This window comes from Narcine bancroftii, chromosome 2 (assembly GCF_036971445.1).
Source record: "Narcine bancroftii isolate sNarBan1 chromosome 2, sNarBan1.hap1, whole genome shotgun sequence".
Lineage (NCBI taxonomy): Eukaryota > Metazoa > Chordata > Chondrichthyes > Torpediniformes > Narcinidae > Narcine > Narcine bancroftii.
In genome coordinates, this window is record NC_091470.1 from 154208250 (window position 1) to 154232112 (window position 23863).

At 37.3% G+C, this 23863-nt stretch overlaps 1 protein-coding gene across 8 annotated transcripts in view; it reads right to left on the bottom strand.

Moving 5' to 3' along the window:
• LOC138754411 (putative oxidoreductase YteT) overlaps positions 1 to 23863 on the bottom strand; it is a 225795-nt gene that overhangs the window by 163840 nt on the left and 38092 nt on the right. For 7 of the 8 annotated variants that reach the window (XM_069918645.1, XM_069918647.1, XM_069918644.1 and 4 more), the window contains exons 3-6: positions 23637 to 23721; positions 22350 to 22423; positions 14599 to 14658; positions 3845 to 3952 (exon numbers count right to left, since the gene is read on the bottom strand). In XM_069918645.1, the coding sequence (XP_069774746.1) occupies positions 3845 to 3952; positions 14599 to 14658; positions 22350 to 22423; positions 23637 to 23721 (327 nt within the window). Of the gene's footprint in view, positions 1 to 3844; positions 3953 to 14598; positions 14659 to 22349; positions 22424 to 23636; positions 23724 to 23863 lie in introns of those variants that run through there. The other variant, XM_069918652.1, reaches the window with a different exon arrangement.

A 23863-nucleotide genomic window follows, 5' to 3' on the forward strand; every position in this document is an offset into this window, starting at 1 on the left:
CCATGTGTATCCTCTGCATGTCTGTTTTCTCTCACCTCCTAAAGGCATGAATTGGTAGATATACTTTAATGAAGGACTCAAGCCTGAAACAGTTGGTTATGCCCCCCAAAGTTCCTCAACAAGGTTATCCAACTGCACGAAAACCAACAAGGTCGGGTCAGATACAGCAATGAGCTCTCTGAACCCTTTTCCATTAACAATGGCGTGAAGCAAGGCTGTGTTCTTGCACCACCCCTCTTTTCAATCTTCTTCAGCATGATGCTGAACCAAGCCATGAAAGACCTAAACAATGAAGACGCTGTTTACATCCGGTACCGCACGGATGGCAGTCTCTTCAATCTGAGGCGTCTGCAAGCTCACACCAAGACACAAGAGAAACTTGTCCGTGAACTACTCTTTGCAGACGATGCCGCTTTAGTTTCCCATTCAGAGCCAGCTCTTCAGCGCTTGACGTCCTGTTTTGCGGAAACTGACAAAATATTTGGCCTGGAAGTCAGCCTGAAGAAAACTGAGGTCCTCCATCAGCCAGCTCCCCACCATGACTACCAGCACCCCCACATCTCCATCGGGCACACAAAACTCAAATCGTCAACCAGTTTACCTATCTCGGCTGCACCATTTCATCAGATGCAAGGATCGACAACGAGATAGACAACAGACTCGCCAAGGCAAATAGCGCCTTTGGAAGACTACACAAAAGAGTCTGGAAAAACAACCAACTGAAAAACCTCACAAAGATAAGCGTATACAGAGCCGTTGCCATACCCACACTCCTGTTCGGTTCCGAATCATGGGTCCTCTATCGGCTCCTACGACTCCTAGAATGCTTCCACCAGCGTTGTCTCCGCTCCATCCTCAACAATCATTGGAGTGCCTTCATCCCTAACGTCGAAGTACTCGAGATGGCAGAGGCCAACAGCATCGAGTCCACGCTGCTGAAGATCCAGCTGCGCTGGGTGGGTCACGTCTCCAAAATGGAGGACCATCACCTTCCCAAGATCATGTTATATGGCGAGCTCTCCACTGGCCACCGTGATAGAGGTGCACCAAAGAAGAGGTACAAGGACTTCCTAAAGAAATCTCTTGCTGCCTGCCACATTGACCACCGCCAGTGGGCTGATATCGCCTCTAACCGTGCATCTTGGCGCTTCACAGTTCGGCGGGCAGCAACCTCCTTTGAAGAAGACCGCAGAGCCCACCTCACTGACAAAAGACAAAGGAGGAAAAACCCAACACCCAACCCCAACCAACCAATTTTCCCCTGCAACCGCTGCAACCGTATCTGCCTGTCCCGCATCGGACTTGTCAGCCACAAACGAGCCTGCAGCTGACGTGGACATTTACCCCCTCCATAAATCTTCGTCCGCGAAGCCAAGCCAAAGAAGACAGATAAGGCCCACAACCAATCTGTATACCTGCATTCTTGCTCCCAACCCTATAGCTGCTGGTCTATATGGCCATTTTCTAACATTTCCAGTACTTTCACTGCAATGACATCATGCATAATAATCTTTTCTTCAATTTTAGTTTCTGGTGACCATTTAGATGACCTTCTATATACTCTCTCCTTTCTTCTGCACCATCCCCCATCATAGTGCAAGAGATGAGATGCAACACCTGCTCATTCTTTCCCCTCCCATCATGGGTTCTAATCAATCTTTCCAAATGAAACTAATGTACTTCTTTTGTATTTAAAATGCTATATGCAATGCTCCTCTGATAGTCTTCTGCACATCAGGAAGATCAAATGTAAACTGAATGCCCATTTTTAATCTGTTCTTTCTTCCCTACTCCCAAATTGACCTTTTAGTCCTCATTTACTTATATTTATAGAACTCAATAATAGCCTCTATACGCCTGAGATTGTCTGATCTCGGAAGCAAAGCAGTCTCAGGCCTGGTCAGTACTTGGATGGGAGACTGTCTAGGAACACCAGGTGCTGTAGATTTCTGGGAGGGATGCTGGACAAAGTGGCGACTCTCTGTCTGCTTTACGGTAGACAAAAGTTAAAGAATTTCATGCATGTTACATTCTAAATGTAGTATTATGTGACAATAAGGGAACCTTTACTTTTTTAGACCCAACACAAGTTCAACTACTTCAAATAACAAATCCATTGTCTTTACCTACAATTCATCTAGACCCATCTCATTTTTTTCAATCAATCAAGGGATATCAGCTCCACTGAAAAAAATTAACATTCCATGCCTATACCCAAAATCCTGGAAAAGTATCTTCTTGACCACTGCAGTCCTTGTGGTGAAATTACTTCCCTTTGGTTGTTTCCTCGTCATCCCATTTGCCATATCTTTGCCCTTCCTTAGAATATCCAGCCATTTCCAATTGCGATCGAAGATCCTCGACATCCTGACCCTGAGCTTCCAGTCAACTCTAACTTTAGATCTCTGCTCCACTCCCACTCTAACCTCTCTGATTTCAATCACCTATATTGTTCCAACAATACCCAACTTAACCTCAAGGAAAGGCACAGCATCTTGCATCTGAATACATTGTATCCTCAAGATTTAATATTCACTTTTAGGTCATTTCAATTTTCTTTGGTTCCCATTTGTTTATATTTTTATCTCTTCTATCTATCTATATACATTTTAATTGTTACCTTGAGAACTTATGTCTGTGATAAAACCAGAAAACATTTTGCAAGTCAAAGAGCATATGCAGGAAGAGAGAACCTAAGTTAACATACTGGTAGAAGCCCCTTTGTCACAGCTGGGGAAAGAGTGAGAAACAAGTTGTGGAGAAGGTGGTATGGATGGATGGATAGGACAAAGAGAACACCTATGATAGGGTGAGGCCAGGGTTGCCCTTATAAATCTGTAAAAATCATCCAGTTAATGGGATGAAAGGGGCAGAAAGACCCCAACGTAAAATAAAACGTGATGTACATGGTTGTAGAACATGCTGGGCCTGCTTTGTTTGCATTACCACTCTCAAACCTATTTACCAGAAAATTTCTACAAATTATTCTCCTGTAAACTCTAGACTCAGCCTGTACAAGTGTTCCCTTTATCCAATCTATTTCTCCTGCCCCACCTCCACTACATTTTAAAACTATGTTCTGGTGAACTTAGTTAATTCTGTTTCTCTTTCCATGTCCATTACCTGTCCCAAGGTTCTGTTTTAACAATAAATTATCAGCAACTACAGTTTTTATTTAATTTTCAACTTTTGTCTGCACATTATGATTTCTTCCCCTCTTCCTTTCAGAAACTTAAAATATGTCCAGATATGATGCTAGATCCTTAACCATAACTGTAAGCTCCATTCCTCTCCTCACTGGTGTTGCTTGACCAGCTCAGGATTTTCACAATCATGTGTTTTTGGACTGGAAACTTTATCCGTTTGTCACCCAAAAGATACTACCTCACAAAGTAAACGTGTCTTTGTTTTTTCTCCAACTTTTATTATGAGGCACATCATAGATAAGCAACTGCAAAAAAATTCTATGTCTGCCTCAGAAGAATACCTTTCATCATACTGATGTGTGTTTTAACTTTGAGATTGCTTAAGTTGCAAAGCAGGGTCTCAGCTTCTTCAATGTAAACTTTATAGCCAGAAAACACAAAGTACTTCAATCCCTTTTAACATCTTGCTATAAATGCTTTTCTTCACTAGTTATTTCAACTTGTTTCTGCTCTACATCCACTGGGAAATTGAGACCTTCTGCTTTATACATAGATGAATATTGAATTACTTACAGCTGATGTTGTAACAGAAAACAAAGGGCAAAAAAAATCTTGTCTGACTGAAAAATAATACAAAGGCTGGTCTTTTTTTTCCACACAAATAAGTGCCACTGAATTTCGCTTTTCAGTAAACATACCTTTACTTTTAAAACCACTGGTGAGTATCTTAGGACATGGCAAACCGAAAGAATCACATTGTGCTTCTTGCTCGCAGCAACGATTTCCTTGCAATCATCAATAGTTACCTGGTTAACAGGGAAAATAAGATCAATGGAGTTATTTGAGAAATGCTATTCCAACAGAAGCCTGCATCCTCATAAGTTAGACATTGGAGAAGGGTGACAAAAAATACTGCTAAATAACATAAGGTGAATATTTCAAATGAAGGTGATGGCACATGTAATTTGAAGGGCTTAATAAATAGATCTGTTTAGTACATAGACCAGAGAATGTTGTTTTGTCAGGTTGTACCTGTGCAATCATATAACAACTTTTCTTTAAAAATACAGGAAAGAGCAATAGACATAAAAGATCAGCCATGATCTTACTGAATAGAGCAGTGTGTGTAGGAAAAGCAAAAGGCCTATTCTTGTATTTATTCATATTCTTAGTTGGAGAGCCATTGTAAAATTTTATATGGCGACTCATAGCTGCAACAACCTGTCAGAAAATTGATGACAAGCTACCCGGAATGTTTAATTGCACTAGACCCAATATCTGCAGACCTTCTTGTTTAATGATTTGTTTAAGGACCTGCATAAGATTTAAAAAGCAATATAGAGGAAGCCATTTACAATTTTGGCTCATTGATTGGATTCAATGAGCCAACTTCCTTTAATGCAGAATTTCCATGTTGAATCTTATTTGTATAATAGCTCACAGTCATTGTGCCAGCCCCCCCCCCTCCCCCGCTTGTACCATAGTGATTGGAGATTAACTTGCATATAATACAAATCTCACTGAATTGTGGTCAGTCCTATGGCTAACAGCATGCAAGAACACATGTTTCCAGAGAAAGATCCTCCTGACGTTCTCCTCACCCACATTCTACATTTTTCTATCCCATCCATGGGTCATCAATTATTTTCTCCCTCCTTTATTGGTTGCACATACCATCTAGAGCTCCATATATTCCTAATTTTTCTATTTTACGACAACGACTCAGTACATTTTGCTCTCCCATTACCAAATTATTCAGTACTTCAGTTCTCAGCCTCCACTCCATTAGATGTCTACCAAGTTTGTTTCCCCTCAATTCTCCTCTCCCTTTCTGTTTATGTGTCTCTTTCCCAGTCACAGTTTCTGTAGTTTCTTCAATTCCTATTCAGCTTCTCTTCTTTTCATCCTTTCTCCACTCTTTTCTTCTCTAATTTACCCCATACATCCCTACTCCATTAATTCTATCTTTTAATTGTGATTGACTCAAATATTAGAAAAATCACCTTGGCTTGTGTGTGCATTTTATGAACAAATCTCTACCACTCACATAACAGACAGTTCATACTTCTTACTACACACAGCAAGCTACCATAAACACAAAATGAAGTGGAAGCCAGTTGTTTTATCAGTTTTGATTACAGCCAGATATTTAAAAACATCTGCCAAGTTAAAGCAGCAAATCCCAGGATTATGCCTATTTACATGGATTCAGGGTTTGAAAAGCAATGGCTCCAGATATACAATGGAGCAATGCATTGTATAATATTCCACCTCTTATAATATAAGCTTTTAGCCTCCTTACCAAAACCATAAAGTATATATATGAAATAATTTAAAAACTGGGCAGCAAATATATGAAGTCAAATTACACTACATTTGTTAATCCAATTTTATCTTCAATCATTTTTTTTATTCACATGATAAAATTATTCCGGGGGAAAAAATGTTAGGCATTGATTAAGTGCAGAGTTTCTTGGCCAGTGTAATATTAGAGATACTGTTTGATTTTCCAACTAATTCTTGGCCATAATATTTCTCAATAATAGAAATAGGGACTGGTAAATATTGCCTTTATGATTCCCACCAGTTTACTATAAAATTTCAAACACTTGTAAAGAATGAAAGCATTTACATTATTATCCATTTCACATGCTTTTTTTTCTCCAGATGGTACACTAATTGCAAACACCCAGTTTTATTCCACTTTGCCCTTGAGCTGGCCATCAGGGAATATAGGAGGATGGGCTTGGCAACTCCCACCCATCTGTTCCTTTTGATTTTAGCTATGTTTGTTTAGTTTCAGATCTGCCAATCAAACATGTGGTGTTTAGCATGACAGGATCAGTCAGGCAAAATTGCTTCAGTAATTCAACAAAAACAGTCTTGTCTTACTTTAACAAGTTGGAATAACTTTAGGATTAGAAGAAAAGCTATAGACCATGATATCTGAAAGAGTGTTTGAAATCATTTAGTGGAAGCAAAGATTTATCCATAAATTATCTGAATTAAGTAGAACAAAAATATAATACAATTTATTTGGCAACAGATCCAAACAGAATATTCTGTACAATAAACATCTCAGTGCTTCAGCAGACCAAAAGAACAAGCATCTGAGGAGCACAAGTGGAAACATTGGGCTGTGCTCAGTTATTTAGGTGGTCTGGAGTGAATTTCAATCATGCTTTGACTTGACAAGTAAACAGGCTCCCAGTAGTTTTAAGGGGATTTCACATGCTGGCTCTTTAGGCATTTCAATTTTAAGGAATAAAGATTAATTATATCAGAGATATGTAACAAAATTAAAATATTCAGATGTGTCGGTGTTTGAATGATTGGTAACAGGAAGGATTGAATGGCTAACGATATAGCACACGATGAAATAAGATTGATGGATTATGGACAATAAGGAACAACATTCTCCAGCAAAGCTCTGGGATATCCTTTCTGTTCAGATAGAGCAGCAAGTTAAATTGGCATCTGACCTAAAGTGGATAAGGAGAAATAACCTGTGAATCGTTTCAGTAAATAATAATGCAGATGCCAGAAACGTCACTTCAACTTGATATAGTGAAGGGAATAGGGAAAGAGACAGACAGACAGGAGAAGGGCCTAACAGAAACTGGAGGTCCATGTTAATCCCATCTGGTTGGAGCATGCCCAGATGGAATATTAGGCATCATTTCTCCAATTGCAGGTGGCCTGTGTTAGGTAGTCCATTAGGCCATGGCCAGATACGTCAGTGTGAAATTGAAATGGTTGGCAACTGAGTGGTCCCCATTATTACAATGGGCAGAGCAAAAGTGCTCACAAAACGATCTCCCAATCTTCACCCAGTCTCTCCAAAGTATAAGAGGGCACAATGGGAGCATTGGACACAGTAGATGATCCCTGTAGATTCACAAGTGAAGAGCTGATTCATTTAAAGACTATTTGGGGCCCCAAATGGTGGCAGAGGTGTAGGTGCAAGTGTAGCATTTCCTACAGTCACAGGGATATATATCAAGAGGGCAATTAGTGGGAGGGAATGAGTGGAAGAGGGAGTCACAGAGGGAGGAGTCACGGAGGGAGCAGTCCCTGCAGAAAGCGGAGAGAGGAAGAGGTGATGGGATATCATTGGAGGTGGTGGAAATTGCAAAAATATGTTGGATGTGGAAATGAGCAGAAGGGGAATCTTGTCATTGTTGTGTCTTGAAATGGAGGGGTTCAGGGTAGATGTGCAGAAAATATAGGAAATGCAGGTAAGGACTGAGTTGATGGCAGTTGAGGGGAAGCCACATTTCTTGAAAGAGGAGGAGATCTCAGATGATCTGGAATCGAAGGCCTTATCCTGGGACAAGATGCAATGGAGACGGAGGAATTGAGAGAAAGGAATAGAATGCTTAAGGGGGACAGGGTTTGAATAGGTGTAATCGAGGTAACTGTGGGAGTTGGTGGGTTTATAGAAAATGTCTGTAGAAAGTCTGTCTCCTGAGAGGGAGACAGAGAGATTGAGAAAGGGGAGAGTGTTGGAAAATGGAAACTAATACATGCCAATGCCACAGCACTTGGAATTGCCTTTTAAAAATCTTTCTGGCTCCACCAAGGTATTATTTTGAAAGAAAAATCAACCAAATTTCTCAAGTCATTCATCATCATTCAAGATTGGAGTATTATCAAACAGATTAAAAAACAACGAAGTGCTTTGAAATGCTGTGCTATATTAAAAGCACTATGTAAATGGAATATGTTGTTAGCATGATCGTCTTCAATAAGAGTATTTAAATTATCTTCAGTCATCTTTTGAACGAGTGCCTAATATGACTTTTAAGAAAAACTTGACACCACAATCACTGTTCAATATCCCCAATCCCATTTATGAGGTGTTGGATGAGTCTCTGATGCTAATGCTTATTTTAGGTCTTTCTGGAATACATGTGTGGCTGATTATTGTACTGAGAATAAACCCATTACCCCACCATGTCCAGCTGATTATAGCTGACTGCTAACTTATTCCACATTCCAATCTTCTTCCTGCATCCCTTCAACACCAGTTAACATACGAACAAACGCTTTGTAATGCGCCTGATTGCACACAAAGACAAGTGATGAGTATAAACATGCTTTTAATAGCTTTGAAGACGCTGTTTACATCCGGTACCGCACGGATGGCAGTCTCTTCAATCTGAGGCGCCTGCAAGCTCACACCAAGACACAAGAGAAACTTGTCCGTGAACTACTCTTTGCAGATGATGCCGCTTTAGTTGCCCATTCAGAGCCAGCTCTTCAGCGCTTGACGTCCTGCTTTGCGGAAACTGCCAAAATGTTTGGCCTGGAAGTCAGCCTGAAGAAAACTGAGGTCCTCCATCAGCCAGCTCCCCACCATGACTACCAGCCCCCCCACATCTCCATCGGGCACACAAAACTCAAAACAGTCAACCAGTTTACCTATCTCGGCTGCACCATTTCATCAGATGCAAGGATCGACATTGAGATAGACAACAGACTCGCCAAGGCAAATAGCGCCTTTGGAAGACTACACAAAAGAGTCTGGAAAAACAACCAACTGAAAAACCTCACAAAGATAAGCGTATACAGAGCCGTTGTCATACCCACACTCCTGTTCGGCTCCAAATCATGGGTCCTCTACCGGCACCACCTACTGCTCCTAGAACGCTTCCACCAGCGTTGTCTCCGCTCCATCCTCAACATCCATTGGAGCGCTTACACCCCTAACGTCGAAGTACTCGAGATGGCAGAGGTCGACAGCATCGAGTCCACGCTGCTGAAGATCCAGCTGCGCTGGATGGGTCATGTCTCCAGAATGGAGGACCATCGCCTTCCCAAGATCGTGTTATATGGCGAGCTCTCCACTGGCCACCGTGACAGAGGTGCACCAAAGAAAAGGTACAAGGACTGCCTAAAGAAATCTCTTGGTGCCTGCCACATTGACCACCGCCAGTGGGCTGATAACGCCTCAAACCGTGCATCTTGGCGCCTCACAGTTTGGCGGGCAGCAACCTCCTTTGAAGAAGACCGCAGAGCCCACCTCACTGACAAAAGGCAAAGGAGGAAAAACCCAACACCAAACCCCAACCAACCAATTTTCCCTTGCAACCGCTGCAATCGTGTCTGCCTGTCCCGCATCGGACTTGTCAGCCACAAACGAGCCTGCAGCTGACGTGGACTTTTTACCCCCTCCATAAATCTTCGTCCGCGAAGCCAAGCCAAAGAATAGCTTACAATCAATGGCTGGTAAACACAATGGTCCTCAGATGAATTTGAGTTAAGGTGGGAAAATCAGGGTTTATATTGGGGTAGGTGAGGGTGGAGCCAGCCATCTCAACAATGCAGACAGTGAATTCCAGTTCATTGCATGCTTATCATTATCAAAGTTAGAATTAACAAATGATTTTGACCCATATGTTGTCTTTCCAGTTTTTAATCCATTCTATTTATGTAATTTACATCAGTTCTAAAAGGAATCGGACTCTAATTTTTAAGATTGTACCCATAATCTGGGAGTCTCCAAAGTGGAGCAACAGTTTCATTCTATTCATTATATGTATTTAGATGCAATGTAAAAGGTATTAAAAAATTTTTAAAATTTTTTATTTTTTACACAATAAACCATATTGACCAAAATACATACAGACATTTTTCTCTTGAATATATAGTGTCATTTTCTCCCCTTTTTCCCCCCTCCCTTCCCTCCCTCCCTCCCTCTCCCCTTCCCATTTTTTCAAAGTTCAATCTATAAAATACATTAAATCCGTTAAACAATGTTGTCACTTAATAAAATAAACAAGAAATTTTTATCTTTTACTTTTATATACTGAGTCAGTTCATTTTGTTGTCTTCCCCTTCTGTCATTTTAGGTGGTGGAGGTTCATGGTAGGATTTCTCTATTGTATTTCATGTATGGTTCCCATATTTGTTCGAATATTGTGATGTTATTTCTTAAATTATATGTTATTTTTTCTAATGGAATACATTTATTTATTTCTATGTTCCATTGTTGTATTCTTAAGTTGTCTTCTAATTTCCAGGTTGACAAAATACATTTTTTTGCTACAGCTAGGGCTATCATAATAAATCTTTTCTGTGCTCCATCCAAATCGAGTCCAAATTCTTTATTTCTTATATTACTTAGAAGGAAGATCTCTGGGTTTTTTGGTATATTGCTTTTTGTGATTTTATTTAATACCTGGTTTAGATCTTCCCAAAATTTTTCCACTTTCTCACATGTCCAAATTGCATGTATTGTTGTTCCCGTTTCCTTTTTATAGTGAAAACATCTGTCTGATACTGTTGGGTCCCATTTATTTAACTTTTGGGGTGTGATGTATAGCCTGTATAACCAATTATATTGTATCATGCATAACCTCGTGTTTATTGTATTTCTCATGGTTCTGGAGCATAGCTTTTCCCATGTTTCATTCTTTATCTTTATGTTTAGATCTTGTTCCCATTTTTGTTTAGGTTTACAGTTTGTTTCCTCATTCTCCTTTTCTTGCAGTTTGATGTACATGTTTGTTATAAATTTTTTAATTATCATTGTGTCTGTAATCACATATTCAAAATTGCTTCCTTCTGGTAACCTCAGACTGTTTCCCAATTTGTCCTTCAAGTAGGTTTTCAGTTGGTAGTATGCAAACCTTGTATCGTGAGTTATATTATATTTGTCCTTCATTTGTTCAAAAGATAATAATTTATTTCCCGAAAAACAATTTTCTATTCTTTTGATCCCTTTTCTCTCCCATTCTCTGAAGGAAAGGTTATTTATTGTGAAAGGGATTAGTTGATTTTGTGTCAATATTAATTTTGGTAGTTGATAATTTGTTTTATTCCTTTCTACGTGACTCTTCTTCCAAATGTTGAGCAGATGGTGCAGTACTGGTGAATTCCTACGTTGCACCAATTTTTCATCCCACTTATATAGTATATGCTCAGGTATCTTCTCCCCTATTTTATCTAGCTCTAATCTGGTCCAATCTGGTTTTTCCCTTGTTTGATAAAAATCTGATAGGTATCTTCATTGTGCTGCTCTATAATAATTCTTAAAGTTTGGTAGTTGTAAGCCTCCTTGTTTGTATCATTCTGTTAATTCATCTCGTGCTATCCTCAGTTTCCCCCCTTTCCATAAGAATTTCCTTATTATTTTCTTTAGCTCCTTGAAGAATTTCTCTGTTAGGTGAATTGGTAATGATTGAAATAGGTATTGTATCCTTGGAAAGATGTTCATTTTAATACAGTTTATCCTTCTTATCAGTGTTAGTGGTAAGTCTTTCCAGTGCTCTAAGTCGTCTTGTAATTTTTTCATTAATGGCTGATAATTTAGTTTATATAGATGGCCGAGATTATTATTTAGTTGTATACCTAGGTATCGAATTGCTTGTGTTTGCCATCTAAATGGTAATTCTTCCTTAAACTTTGTGAAATCCACATTATTCATCAGCATTGCCTCACTTTTATTTGCGTTGATCTTGTACCCCGATCATTCTCCATATTCCTTCAATTTCTTATGTAATTCTTTTATTGATATTTCTGGTTCTGTTAAGTATATTATAACGTCATCTGCAAATAGACTGATTTTATATTCCTTCTCTTTTATTTTTATCCTTCGTATTTTATTTTCTGTTCTTATCAGTTCTGCTAGTGGTTCTATAGCTAATGCGAACAGTGAGGGAGATAGTGGACATCCTTGCCTTGTTGATCTGCTTAATTTAAATTGGTTTGATATATATCCATTTACTGTCACTTTCGCCAATGGTCCCTTATATAATGCTTTAATCCAATTAATATATTTCTCTGGTAGGTTGAATTTTTGTAGTACTTTGAATAAATAATTCCATTCTACTCTGTCAAAGGCTTTCTCTGCGTCTAAAGCAACCGCTACTGTTGGAGTTTTGTTTCCTTGTACTGCATGGATTAAGTTAATGAACTTACAGATATTGTCCGTTGTTCGTCTTTTTTTAATAAATCCAGTTTGATCAAGTTTTACTATTTTGGTACACAGTCAGCCAATCTGTTTGCTAATAGTTTAGCTACTATCTTAAAATCTGTGTTAAGTAGAGATATTGGTCTATACGATGCTGGTGTTAGTGGATCTTTCCCCGTCTTTGGTATTACTGTAATTATTGCTGTTTTGCATGAATCTGGTATGTTTTGTGTTTTTTCAATCTGGTTCATTACTTCCAGGAGAGGAGGAATTAATGTCTTTGAATGTTTTATAGAATTCTATTGGGAGTCCATCCTCTCCCGGTGTTTTATTGTTCGGTAGTTTTTTTAATATCTCCTGTATTTCTTCGATTTCAAATGGTTTTATTAATTTATTTTGCTCCTCTGTTTGTAATTTCGGTAGTTCAATTTTAGTTAGAAATTCATCTATTTTTTCTTCTTTCCCTTTGTTTTCAGTTTGATACAATTGTTTGTAGAATTCCCTGAAGTTTTCATTGATCTCTGTTGGGTTATATGTAACTTGTTTGTCCTTTTTCCTTGATGCCAATACCGTTCTTTTAGTTTGTTCTGTCTTAAGCTGCCACGCTAGTATTTTGTGCGTTTTTTCTCCTAGCTCACAATATTTCTGTTTTGTCTTCATTATGTTCTTCTCCACCTTATACGTTTGTAGTGTTTCATATTTTATTTTCTTGTCTGTCAATTCTCTTCTTTTAGTTGTATCTTCCTTTATTGCTAATTCTTTTTCTGTATGTTATTTCCCTTTCCAACTGTTCTATTTCTCGATTGTAGTCCTTCTTCATCTTAGTTACATAACTTATTATCTGTCCTCTGATGAATGTTTTCATTGCGTCCCATAGTATAAATTTATTTTTCACTTGTAATCTCTTGTAAAAGGGATTAATTAAGGAAAAGTGAGCATAATATGAAATAATTTGATAAAGAGCTTGAAAGTGACTTTGGAATACTACAACTGGTTTCCTTATCCACATCACAAAACTGAAAATTCCTACTTTGTCCGTTCATGCTGGCATACTATCTCCATTTCCACGTCCACCATTTTTGTTCATAATCTCCTGTGTGGTACCTTATCCAAAGCTTTTTGAAAGCTCATCTACCACTGGCTTCCTATTCCACCCATCCTTCTGTCATTATCAAATACAATTTCTCTCATCTAAAAATAATTTATAAACAGGTTGAATAGTTACAGAAAGAACATAGACCTATACTGAATATCAGTAGACATATCATGCAAAGCTAATCATTTATTCAATTTCCTGATCTTCATTCAATCTCCAAGTGTGGGTTTTTCCTTCAATTCCATCAACCTCAACTTTCTTTTTTTCCCCCAATGTGGGATAATCAAATGTTTTCTAAATAATACGAAGAAATTTTCCTCTGCACTACGTATGCTTCGAAAGTTTTTGAACATGTTCTGCAGGCCTGACCCATCTAAATCTGTTCAGGCTTTTTCTGATCAACCAAAAATTTCAAAGAGATTTACAACTCTCTCTTTAATCGCAAGATCTAGTAATTTCCAGATGTTAAATTAATTAGTCTCATTCCTCAGTTTTTGTTTCTAGTCTTCTTTGAAAAGTTGTGCATTTTGCGAAATTCAAGATTCCCAATTTGACAATATTTCAGAAGATTTTATTTGTAATGTTTTTTCTTTAAAATCCCAAGATAGAAACCATCTGCCTTTGAAGATTTGTCACCCTTTAATGCTATTACTTTCTCTGGATAGGTTTTAATGGATCTCTTGTGCTATCTTTGTCTTCTAACAAAAATAATGGCACAAAATAATCATTCAACATGTCCACCATTTCCTTATTTTCATTTACAATAAACATTTTATGGGCTCCTAATCATGCTCTTCTTCCTAAACTTAAAAAATACTTTGCATGAATTTTAACATCCTGTGTAAATTTCTTTTCATTTTCCATTTTTTGTCGTAACTATGTTTTATCACTGTTTGTTGCCCCTTATATTGCTCCAGTCACCTGCATGTGCATTTGATTTGTTTGGCAATTTTTTTTAAAAAACATTTCAATCATCAGTCACCTGCTGACAATTATATAAATGAATAAATGTGGCTCACACTCATTTCTAAATCTAAATGGTCTGCCCCATGCATTTACTTTGAGTCTCTTTACAACATGCTTCCGATTCCAAGTATAAAGACAAGGGTGACACCTGCCCAGCTCTTTGCAAAACTGTTTTCAGTTCCTGCTGGGAGGTGGTAGATATTTAATAATGAATGAAGCTTCCTCTCGCACCCTTGGCTGAGATCAGAAATCATTACATGAAAGTTATTGGAGGACTTGTTTGTGTGCAATTAATTCTTGGAGCAGAACCAATGATTGACACAATCATTTGACTTTAAAATTTCCCATATATAAAAATTTAGATCTGGATTGAGATTGGACATTTAAACTGCTACATTTTCTGTTTTATCTAAACAACTACATTTTATGCATCATGAATACAAGCCTCTAGTAATAAAATAGTAAAGACCTACAGCCATCGGTTTCTCCAGCAGGATGTGGTAGCCCTTTTCTGCAAATGCCACAGCTGGTTCCTGTCAGTTTAAATGATACAATATTTCAGCAAAAGGATTTCACTTAAACAATAATTTAAGATGCAAACTATATTAAATTAAAACACTGCTACTGCAAGTTTGAGGCATAGACAACATGGGAAACTGAAACCAATTTCAATCTGTCCAATGTTCAAGCTCCTGTTGCCATTAGTGTATAGCTAAAACATCTTTCTATTGACAGCTGGCTCAATCAATAAGTAAGAGCCATGTGGGTCACTTATAATACTTAGTCTAAATTAAGTTAGCAGAATCACTGATAGTATTTCAAATCTAATGCAACAATTGTTCTCAATATGCAAAGATTAAGAAGAGAATATCTACAAATGGCAAAAGCAAAGTACTGCAGATGCTGGAAGTCAGCAACAAATATTTCACTTCACTTCATCTTCAACCTCTGTACTCAATAGAGCATTCACCGATGTTCCTGAAACCTCCAGCTCGATGCCTTAACTAAATACATCTTTCCTTCCCCTAGCCCCTGTGTTACAGGTTGTATTTTATATTATATATAAATATGTCTTTAAAAGAGATAGATAGTGGGGGTTCAATGTAGGTCATTTCTGGGAGTCACGTGATGGAGTAGTGGCCGGACGGTGAACTCCAGCCCTCTCCAGAAAAGTCGGGAAAAACAAGTGAAAATACAAAGGCACAGAAATACAAGTTAAAGAAAAGTGAATATAAAGGTGGAAAGAAGATGGAGACAAAAGGAGAAAAATCAAAATCAACGGAAAGAAGAGAGGAAGAGAAGACAACGGAGGAAAAAGGTGAAGGCCTTACCTGTCCGAAGAGGCCCGCTGTGGAGAGAAGACCCCACTACCTCAGGTCGGTAGAAAGAGAACTACAACAATGGCTCACAGAGCCGAGTAAAAGTGCGCAACCGCGCATGCGCGACTCCTCGCGCATGCGCGATGCGCATGAAAAAAAACACACCGACGGGAGGGGGGACCAGCTGGGGAGTCGATCTCCACAGCCGGCAACGACAGCTGCAGAACACCTGCAGCAAGAAGAGACCACAGAAGACAATGGAAACAAGAAAGAAGAGGAGGAAAGGGCAGCAAAGGAACAACAGATGGTCAACCTAGAGGAAGAAGAAGAGGAAGAGGAAGAGTACAGGGAAATAGAAGAAGAAAAGAAAGGCAAGGTAAAGGAGGTACTTGCTCTTGTTAGAGGATACATGGAGTCATTTAAAGAATGGCAAACACAGGAATTCAATGATTTAAGAAGAAGAATAAACAACACAGAAAAGAAAATAAATAAAATGGATATGACCTTAACAGAAATGGGGAAAAAAATGGACAAGATGGAAGAACGGGCAATAGCAGCAGAAATGGAGGTAGAAGACTTAAAAAAGAAATTGGAGGAATCTAATAAAAAAACTAAAGAGACACAAGAATTACTAGCCCAAAAAATAGATATAATGGAAAATTATAACAGAAGAAATAACATAAAGATAGTGGGCCTTAAGGAAGATGTAGAAGGCAAGAATATGAGGGAGTTTATAAAAGAATGGATCCCTAAGGCCCTAGGATGTCCAGAACTACAGCAAGAAATGGAAATAGAAAGGGCACATAGAGCATTGGCCCCTAAACCACAACCACAACAAAAACCAAGATCTATTGTAGTAAAATTCCTAAGATATACTACAAGAGAAAAGGTACTGGAGAAGACAATGGAAAAAGTAAGAGAGGGCAACAAACCACTGGAGTATAAAGGGCAAAAAATCTTCATTTATCCAGATATAAGCTTTGAACTCCTAAAGAAGAGAAAAGAGTTCAATGCAGCAAAAGCGATTTTATGGAAGAAAGGATATAAATTTACACTGAAGCATCCTGCGGTATTGAAAATATTTATTCCAGGACAACAAAACAGACTATTCTCGGATCCAGAAGAAGCACGAAAATTTGCAGAACAATTACAAAAATAGACTGAGGGATGAAGACGGGTAATGAGAGCAAAAATTATCACGATTGATATGTATGTGGGTAAAGACAAAAATAGACTGAGGGATGAAGACGGGTAAGGAGGGTAAAAATGACCACGATTGATATGTATGCGGGTAAAGAGGTATAAGAGTGAATAGAGACAATGGGCATATGTGAAAGTATCTGTAATTAGAGGAAAACATAGAGAGTATAGACAAGAATTAATAAGGGAAGGTAATGGAATAGAGAGAATAAGGAGGGAACTAAAAGAGTGACCTTTGTGACATATAAAAAACGAAATCTTTTCTGGGGGGGGCTGGGTGGGGGGAAAAGAGCGGTCACTGCAAAATCAGTTGACGCTTGCGAGTGGATTCGCAAATCCAAATGGAGAGGGGAGATGTGGTTGTCCGACAAGGGATAAAGGGCAACTCAGGAGGGGAAGGGGAGATTGGGAATAAAGAAGATAGAAATAGGAGAATAAGGAAAATGTTGGATGTTGTAGGAATGTTGTCTGGTAAAGAGTTGAAAATAAGAAAACAGAAATGGAAAAGGAGGAAAGGTAATGATGGAAAAACGGAAAGAGAAGATAAACAAAATATAAAATGGCTACGCTGAACTATATGACTCTAAATATTAATGGAATACATAACCAAATTAAAAGGAAGAAACTACTAAATTTACTGAAAAAGGAAAAAATAGATATAGCATTTGTCCAAGAAACACATTTAACTGAATTGGAGCACAAGAAATTAAAGAGAGATTGGGTAGGACATGTAACAGCAGCATCGTATAATTCAAAAGCAAGAGGAGTGGCTATATTAATTAGCAAAAATGTGCCATTTAAAATAGAAGAGGAAATAATAGATCCAGCAGGGAGATATGTTATGATAAAATGTCAGATATATTCAGAGCTTTGGAATCTACTTAATATATATTCACCTAACGAAGAAGATCAAAAGTTTATGCAAGATATCTTTTTGAAGGTAGCTAATACGCAAGGGAACATACTAATAGGAGGGGATTTCAATCTGAATTTGGATCCAAATATGGATAAAACGGGGAAAAAAATTAACAGGAAGAACAAAGTAACCAAATTTATAATTAAATCAATGCAAGAAATGAAACTTGTGGACATATGGAGGAAACAAAACCCAAAAGAAAAGGAATACTCATACTACTCGACTAGACATAAAACATACTCAAGGATAGACCTATTCCTGTTATCAGCCCACATACAAGGGAGAGTTAGGAAAACGGAATATAAAGCTAGACTATTATCGGACCACTCACCCCTGTTATTGGCAATAGAGCTAGAAGACATCCCTCCAAGAATGTATAGATGGAGATTAAACCCCATGCTACTTAAAAGACAGGATTTTAGAGAATTTATTGAAAAACAATTAAAAATGTACTTTGAAGTAAATACGGAATCAGTGGAAGATAAGTTTATACTATGGGACGCAATGAAAGCATTCATTAGAGGGCAAATAATAAGTTATGCAACCAAGATGAAGAAGGACTATAATCAGGAAACAGAGCAGTTGGAAAGGGAAATAATAAACATAGAAAAAAAATTAGCAATAAAGGAAGATACAACCAAAAGAAGAGAATTGGTGGATAAAAAAATAAAATATGAAACATTACAAACATATAAGGTGGAGAAGAATATAATGAAGACAAAACAGAAATATTATGAACTAGGGGAAAAAACACACAAAATCCTAGCATGGCAGCTTAAGACAGAGCAAACTAAGAAAATGGTATTGGCAACAAGGAAAAAAGACAAACAAATTACATATAATCCAAAAGAAATTAAGGAAAACTTCAGAGAATTCTATGAACAATTATACCGAACCGAAAACGAAGGGAAAGAAGGGAAAATAGATGAATTTTTGACTAAAATTGAACTACCAAAACTACAAATAGAGGAACAAAATAAATTAACAGAACCATTTGGAACAGTAGAAATACAAGAGATAATAAAAAATTTACCAAATAATAAGACACCAGGAGAGGATGGACTCCCAATAGAATTCTACAAAACATTTAAAGACCTAATAATACCGCCCCTCCTGGATGTAATCAACCAGATTGATGAGACACAAAACTTACCAGATTCATGTAAAACAGCAATAATTACAGTGATACTAAAACAAGGGAAAGATCCACTCTCACCAGCGTCATATAGACCAATATCTCTGCTAAACACAGATTATAAGATAATAGCTAAACTATTAGCGAACAGATTAGCAGAACAGGTACCGAAAATGGTAAATTTAGACCAAACTGGATTTATCAAAAAAAGACGCACAACAGACAATATTTGTAAATTTATTAACTTAATTCATGCAGTAGAAGGAAATAAAGCACCGGCAGTAGCAGTTGCTTTAGACGCAGAGAAGGCCTTCGACAGAGTAGAATGGAATTACTTGTTCAAAGTATTGCAAAAATTCAGTTTACCGGAGAAGTATATTAATTGGATTAAAGCATTATATAAGGGACCGTTAGCGAAAGTGACAGTAAATGGACATGTATCAAAGCAATTTAACTTAAGCAGGTCAACGCGGCAGGGATGCCCACTATCACCATTATTGTTTGCGCTAGCTATAGAACCACTAGCAGAATCGATAAGAAGAGATAATAATATAAAAGGAATAAAAATAAAAGACAGGGAATATAAAATCAGTCTGTTTGCGGATGATGTGATAGTGTACTTAACAGAACCAGAACTATCAATAAAAGAACTATATAAGAAATTGAAGGAATATGGAGAAGTGTCGGGATACAAGATAAACGTAAATAAAAGTGAAGCAATGCCTATGAATAACGCGGATTTCTCAAAATTTAAGGAGGAATCCCCATTCAGATGGCAAACGCAGGCAATAAGATACCTAGGTGTGCAAATAAACAAAAATCTAGGCCAATTATATAAACTCAATTACAATCCACTAATGAAAAAATTACAGGACGATTTAGAGCATTGGAAAGAGCTACCACTAACACTGATAGGAAGGATAAACTGTATTAAAATGAACATTTTTCCAAGGATACTATACTTATTTCAGGCATTGCCAATACAACTGACAGAAAAATTCTTCAAAGAGTTAAAGAAAATAATAAGGAGATTTTTATGGAGAGGGGGGAAACCGAGGATAGCACTAGACAAATTAACAGAATGGTATAAACAAGGAGGCTTACAATTGCCAAACTTCAAAAATTATTATAGAGCCGCACAATTAAGGTACCTATCAGATTTTTATCAAACAAGGGAAAAACCAGACTGGACGAGACTAGAATTAGATAAAATAGGGGAAAAGATACCTGAACACATATTATATAAATGGGACGAAAAATTGGTACAACATAGAACTTCTCCAGTATTACACCATCTCCTCAATATATGGAAGAAGATTCATGTAGAAAGAAATAAAATAAATTACCAAATACCAAAACTAATATTGACGCAAAATAAGCTACTCCCTTTTACAATAGACAACCTTGCCTTTAGAAAATGGGAAAAAAAAGGGATTAAAAGAATAGAAAATTGTTTTTCAGGAAGTAGATTCTTATCCTTTGAACAAATGAGAGATAAGTACAATATAACGGGAGATACAGCGCTGGCATATTACCAACTGAGATCCTACTTGAAAGATAAATTAGGAAGCAACTTGAGTTTACCAGAGGGAAGTAACCTTGAATATGTGATTACAGATACAATGTTAATCAAAAGATTTATAAAAAATATGTATATTAAACTGCAAGAAAAGGAAAATGAGGAAACAAATGGTAAAACTAAACAAAAATGGGAACAAGATTTAAATATAAAGATAAAAAAGGAAACATGGGAGAAGTTATGCTCTGGAACGATGAGAAATACAATAAATACGAGGCTGCGTATGATACAATATAATTGGTTACACAGACTATACATTACACCGCAAAAGTTAAATAAATGGGACCCAACAGTATCTGATAGATGTTTTCGATGTAAAAAAGAAAGGGGAACAACAATTCATGCAATCTGGACATGTGAGAGAGTAGAAAAATTTTGGGATGATCTCAATCAGATATTAAATAAAATAACAGAAAACAATATACCAAAGAATCCAGAGATCTTTCTCCTAAGTAACATAAAAAATAAAGAATTTGGAATTGATTTGGAGGATGCACAAAAAAGATTTGTTAAGATAGCCCTAGCTGTAGCAAAAAAATGTATTATGTCAACCTGGAAATTGGAAGATAATTTGAAAATACAACAATGGTATATAGAAATGAATAAATGTATTCCATTAGAAAAAATAACATATAGTTTAAGAAATAATATTGAAATATTCGAACAAGTATGGGAGCCTTACATTAAATACAATAGCGAAAACCTACCGGGAACAAACATTACCTAAGTTGATGGAAGGAGAAGAAAAGAAAAGAATGGACTCAGTAGAATTTCTGGTGTATTTTTGTTGAATGACAACATTGTCTAACTGAATTAATGCAACCTAGATTGTATAACTAAAATGGATGAGGGGGGGGGGGATGGGGGGGTGGCTTGGGAGGAGGGAGGGGGGAGGGAGAAAAAGTCACTGTAAATGTGTGGAAAAGAAAAAGTGTATATCATGGCTATTGTGATTTATGGTGTGAAAAATAAAAAATTAAAAAAAAAAAAAAATATGTAGGTCATTTCTCAAACAGAGTAACAAAACACATCTCATTTAAAATGCAAGAGCTTTGGTGAAGCTTGACATTCAGGAACCAGTGGCTTTGTAAAAGACATGGAACTGCTTTGGAAGGAAGTTGGTGCAAATGGAACAAAGTCTGGGCTCAAGAGCTGATAAAGATCTTTCAAGGATTGGATTTGGAGCCTTTGGAGGAGTTCTGGTTTTTACAAGCAGTGAAGAGGAAAGAAAATACGATTCTTCTCTTTGAGAGAGATAGAAGTCAGTTCTGCAGTAGCTTTTAGAGGCTGCAACATGGCAAGCTGTTGAAACCTCCAATTTGAAGACGGGTTGTGAATTCAGAGTTCAGCCTGTTCAAAACACTTGTAGTCCTTACAAGAGGAAATGGCTGGCTAGAGTGTTTCTCTTGAAATAAGGGAAACAAGAGGAACTCTTGTCATTTGGAAAACCCATGAAAGGCCAAGTTTCATCAGCAAGACAATGAAGTGACTGACTGGAGGAAATCAGTTTGTGTGTGTCCAACGAGTCAACAAATATCTCTCCCTGAAACCAACAAGAACCTTCCTGATCGGTAACAATTTAACTTTAAGCATTGGAGCCTGGTGAAAATTAATATATGTTAAATTGGGTGCACAGTATAAAAATTGCTGGATACCGGTGAACTTGGAGGAGTGAGAAATGAGATTGGACTGTGAATCAAAGAACTTTCCTGAATATATACACATTACATACACATGTGCTTAGAATTAGATGGGGGTTAAGTTAAGTTACTAGTAATAAAGTTAAAGTTTGATCCTATTTTTATGTTCAAAGAAAATTAAAAGCAACTTTTGTTTAAGTAACCATTTGTTTTGGTGAATTTCTATTATTGCTAGGTTTTGGGGTCCTCTGGGCTCATCACACCCTGTTTCTACACTGTTCTGAGAACATCAGTGCACCCTACAAACATAACGAACATTTCTGGTGGTACCTTTATTACCTCATGCTATTCTTTAGCCAACAGGCCATTCTGCTTTGTAGCACGTGTTCTTTCGACAGTTTACAGTAACCAGTGGAAATAATCCTACTTGTGTACCTTGTGCAGTCTGTCAGGTGTGGCTATGATCACTGCATCAGCAAACTTCTCCTGTGCTGCAGCTCTCCTCCAATCTTCCAGTAAATAGAAGAGATTTAACAAAAATGATTGATGAGAATCAGATCTCATTAAACTTTTGGCATTTAAAACAGTTTTATTTGAATATTCTCAGTTTTTTATTCCACACCAGGTATTTTTATTCATAACTATTTTTTTGATTGATCTTTGGAAGGATCTGTCTAGAAAGATAACGATTGCTCTTATGACTTCCTCAAGTCCTCACTCCTCGCATACAAAGCTATACTATGGTGGCATGTAGTTCCATGCCCGATTTTACTTGCCCACATACACTTATGAGCAAACGGAACTGAATATCCTTCAGCATCAGATTTTGACTGTTTTCTTCACGGCATCTTGGGGTTCTAAAATGAATATTAATTTCTCACAGTATCTAAAAGAAGGTCAATTAACTCATCACAGGAAGAACCCCCAATTACACAAGGTTTTACCCGACTATGGCTTGTCTCTGTCAACAGTCCCCATGTACCCAAGCCAGAGCAAAGCGAAACACAAGTTATGAATGAAACTCTTTTCTCATATCATTATCAACCTACTAAGGTCTTCTATATTAGAGATGGAAGAGGCAGCAATGACTGAAAGAGCAGAATATGATGATGAACAGCATTGCAAATTATTCTCTTGGGTAAAGTCACTCACTTCTAGCACAATCTTCTGATGAGGATAATGAAGACATCTCCAAGCGAGTAACTGCTTCTTGAATGCCAGTGCAATACCATCAAACCAAGGAATGGTAAAAACACAAGAGGTTATTTGACTCCCCATGTCCACACTGGCTCTTTACCAGGGAAGCTCAGTAGTTCCACTTACTGGCATAAATACAGTCAGAAGGATGGGTTGAAATGTGTTTAATGCAAAAAGTATTAAGAATAAAGGTGATGAACTTAGAGCACAAATTACTACATGGAATTACTGATGTTGTGGCCTTTACAGTGACAGTTCTAACAGTTTATCAAATTCTCCAGACAAACTATATCTCAAACATTCAATCTTGTTGGTAATATTTTAATTCTGCTAAAGTCTTAATATTTCTACTTTGGAATTAACCCTGTTTTGATGCAAATAGGTTTCTTTCTTCATAAATACTGTCTAACCTTTTCATTATATTTAATAGTTCCAGTTTTATAACAATGTTTTATGTATATACATTCAGGGTTATACACATCAACAGCAATTCCATAGTGAAAGCGGCTCAATAAAGCAACTCACCATCAAAGACGTTACAATCTTCTATTGAGTACTTCATCTGAAAATTGTGTCTGGCAACTTGGCTGGAGTCTGCCACTCCTACAACCTGGAGCACAGTAATAGAACAATTTAATTCAGATAAAAATAAGAAAGTGCTGAAATAATAAATGTTACAGCTAACTGAACTTCAATAGAAATATTGCATAATATTGAATAATAATCAGTAATATTGAAAAACTAAACTCAAA